This window comes from Monoraphidium neglectum (genome assembly GCF_000611645.1).
Source record: "Monoraphidium neglectum strain SAG 48.87 unplaced genomic scaffold scaffold04461, whole genome shotgun sequence".
NCBI lineage: Eukaryota > Viridiplantae > Chlorophyta > Chlorophyceae > Sphaeropleales > Selenastraceae > Monoraphidium > Monoraphidium neglectum.
Window position 1 is genome coordinate 1 of NW_014009168.1, and position 2,308 is coordinate 2,308.

Here is a 2,308-nt window from a genome sequence, read left to right on the forward strand (position 1 = left end):
CTTGGGGTTCTTCGGAAACGCGCAAGCAGGCGCACACATATGTACACACATGCATGCGATGTATAAATTTTGCAAACGCGCATACACACGCATGCACACACACAAACACACACACACACGCACGCACACACGCACACAAACACACAGGCCCTGTCCAACGGCTTTGGCATCCTGCGGCTGGTGCCCCTGGTGATATACTTCATCAAAGACAAGCTGGCTGGCACCGAGAAGGCCAAGTGAGAGGGGCGATGCTGCACAGAGGGCAGGAGGAGGAAAAACCCTGCCCTGCGGGGTTCAGAGCGGGAATGGACACGCCCGGGGGGCGGCTGATGCAGCAGATGCGGACGGCCCCCGTCAGATTGTGTGGCCGAGCATGCGACCCGCCTGACTGCCACGCACGGAAACCGCGCGCCGCTCTGCTGATCACCCCTCCCTACACACAGACACACACATACACCTGAAACTCATTCACCAACAAGCCACACCCGCCTCAAACTGGCAACCTTAACAACACCAGCCACCAACCCGCAACCCCCAACCTTTAACCACCAAAAATCAACAACCACTAACAACCAACAACCACCACCAACCGACAACCCTCTGTCACCAGATACCGCCTGTGGGCCAAGCAGGACCACACCTTTGGCACCTACGTGGCCGACCACTCCTTAGTCATCCTCCTGGGCCTGGCGTACTGCTGCCTCACCCCCCTGGTGACGCCGTTCTGCCTGCTGTACTTCGCACTCACCCTGCTGAGTCAGAAGTACCAGCTCATCTATGTGCTGCAGCACGCATACGAGGCGGAGGGGCGCATGTGGATCACGGTGCGCGGGGAGGGGGCTGCTTTGGTGCCGCGGCGCGCGTGTAGAGGGGAAGGCATGCATGTGGATCACGGTTGGGACTGGGGGCGAGGGGTTCGGCCGCTTTGGTGTTGCAATACTGGCAGTTTAACAGGACACCCCAGGCAGTGAGGAAAGAAGTGATTGATATCTGTTTCAACTGCCACCCCGCAACCATCCCACCACAACCAAATGTATATAGGGGCAAACTGCCAATCGAAGCGCCTTTGCCCCTTGCCCCTCTGCTCCCCGCCGTGCTTGAAAGTGCGTTCACACCACCCCTGACTGACGACCGCCCATCCAAACGCGCCGACCCCCGTGTGATCTGTCCGGGGCATCACCTCATCCCCAGGTCTTCCACCAGATCATGGTGGGCATCTACTTCCTGCAGGCCATTGTGGCCACAGTGCTGGGCGTGAAGCGCTTCCCCTACGCGGCCCTCATCCTGCCGCTGGTCGTGGCCACAGTCGTGTTCCATTGGGCGCTGGCAAAGGTGGGGGGATGGGATTGGGTGTTTGTGTGTGTGCGTGTGTGCGTGCGTGCGCTTGTGCGTGTGTGACAAAGGGCCTACAGGAGCAAAGTTTGGGCACATATGTGGCTGCGTGCTTTCGCGTGCATGTTGTGTACCATGGCGCAGGATCGCGAGGCCGTCCCGTGCGCGCGGGTGCACGGCGCCGGGACGGCCCCGCGCCTCGGAGCCGCGGCACGGACGCCGCCCCACAACCGACAGGCCGCGCTCCCTCCTCTCCCCACATCCCCCTGCCATCATCGCCTATTTCCTATGCCCCCTCCACGTTGCTGATTCGGATGTTTCGACCCCGACCATCAAACCTGTTCTCTCCCTCCATCCAGCTGTTCAAGCGGCCGTGGACCCTGACAAGCATCAGGGAGGCGTCCATGCTGGACGCGCGGGACGCCAAGGTGTGCAGGATGCCTGGAGTGTGTGTGCTGCATCTCGTGCGCGCGTGCGTGTGTTGTGTGTGTGAGAGACAGGGGAAGGGGGGGGTTGGAGGTGTTGCGGCTCCTTCGTAGCAAACTATGACTAAAGCACATGGCCCGTCACCCTGGTGACGTCACGTGACGTCACGCTGCTATCCATAATCAACGGAACGCGCCCTCATCGTGCGCCCGCCGCGTCCTCGTCCCAACTCGCGGCGCCATCGCCGCTCCAACAGACCCCGACGTCACCACCGCCGCAACAACATCCACAACCGCCACCAATCAACTGCCACAACCGCCTCGTAACCGGCGCGGCCCCCACCCCCAGGAGCTGACCCCCGAGGAGCGGTCCGCGCTGCACCAGCTGTACCTGAACCCGGCCTTCAAGATGGACGACGCAGAGCACGACGAGCTGCTGGCCAACGCAAAGATGGTGGGGGGGGTGCGTGTGTTTGAGGATGGGGGTTTGGGTGCGGGGTGTTTTTTGGGGCGGGGGGGTTGAGGGTGTGTGGTCGGCGCCCGGCTTGGCC

General features: G+C 61.8%; 1 protein-coding gene across 1 annotated transcript in view; it reads left to right on the forward strand.

Moving 5' to 3' along the window:
- Nucleotides 1–39: 39 nt before the first annotated feature.
- MNEG_14404 (hypothetical protein) overlaps nt 40–2,308 on the forward strand; it is a gene marked incomplete at both ends in the record, with an annotated part of 3,431 nt that continues 1,162 nt past the window's right edge. The window contains 6 exons of the mRNA XM_014037124.1: nt 40–60; nt 148–236; nt 611–824; nt 1,192–1,332; nt 1,692–1,760; nt 2,107–2,211. Of these exons, the coding sequence (XP_013892578.1) occupies nt 40–60; nt 148–236; nt 611–824; nt 1,192–1,332; nt 1,692–1,760; nt 2,107–2,211 (639 nt within the window). The remainder of the gene's footprint in view (nt 61–147; nt 237–610; nt 825–1,191; nt 1,333–1,691; nt 1,761–2,106; nt 2,212–2,308) is intronic.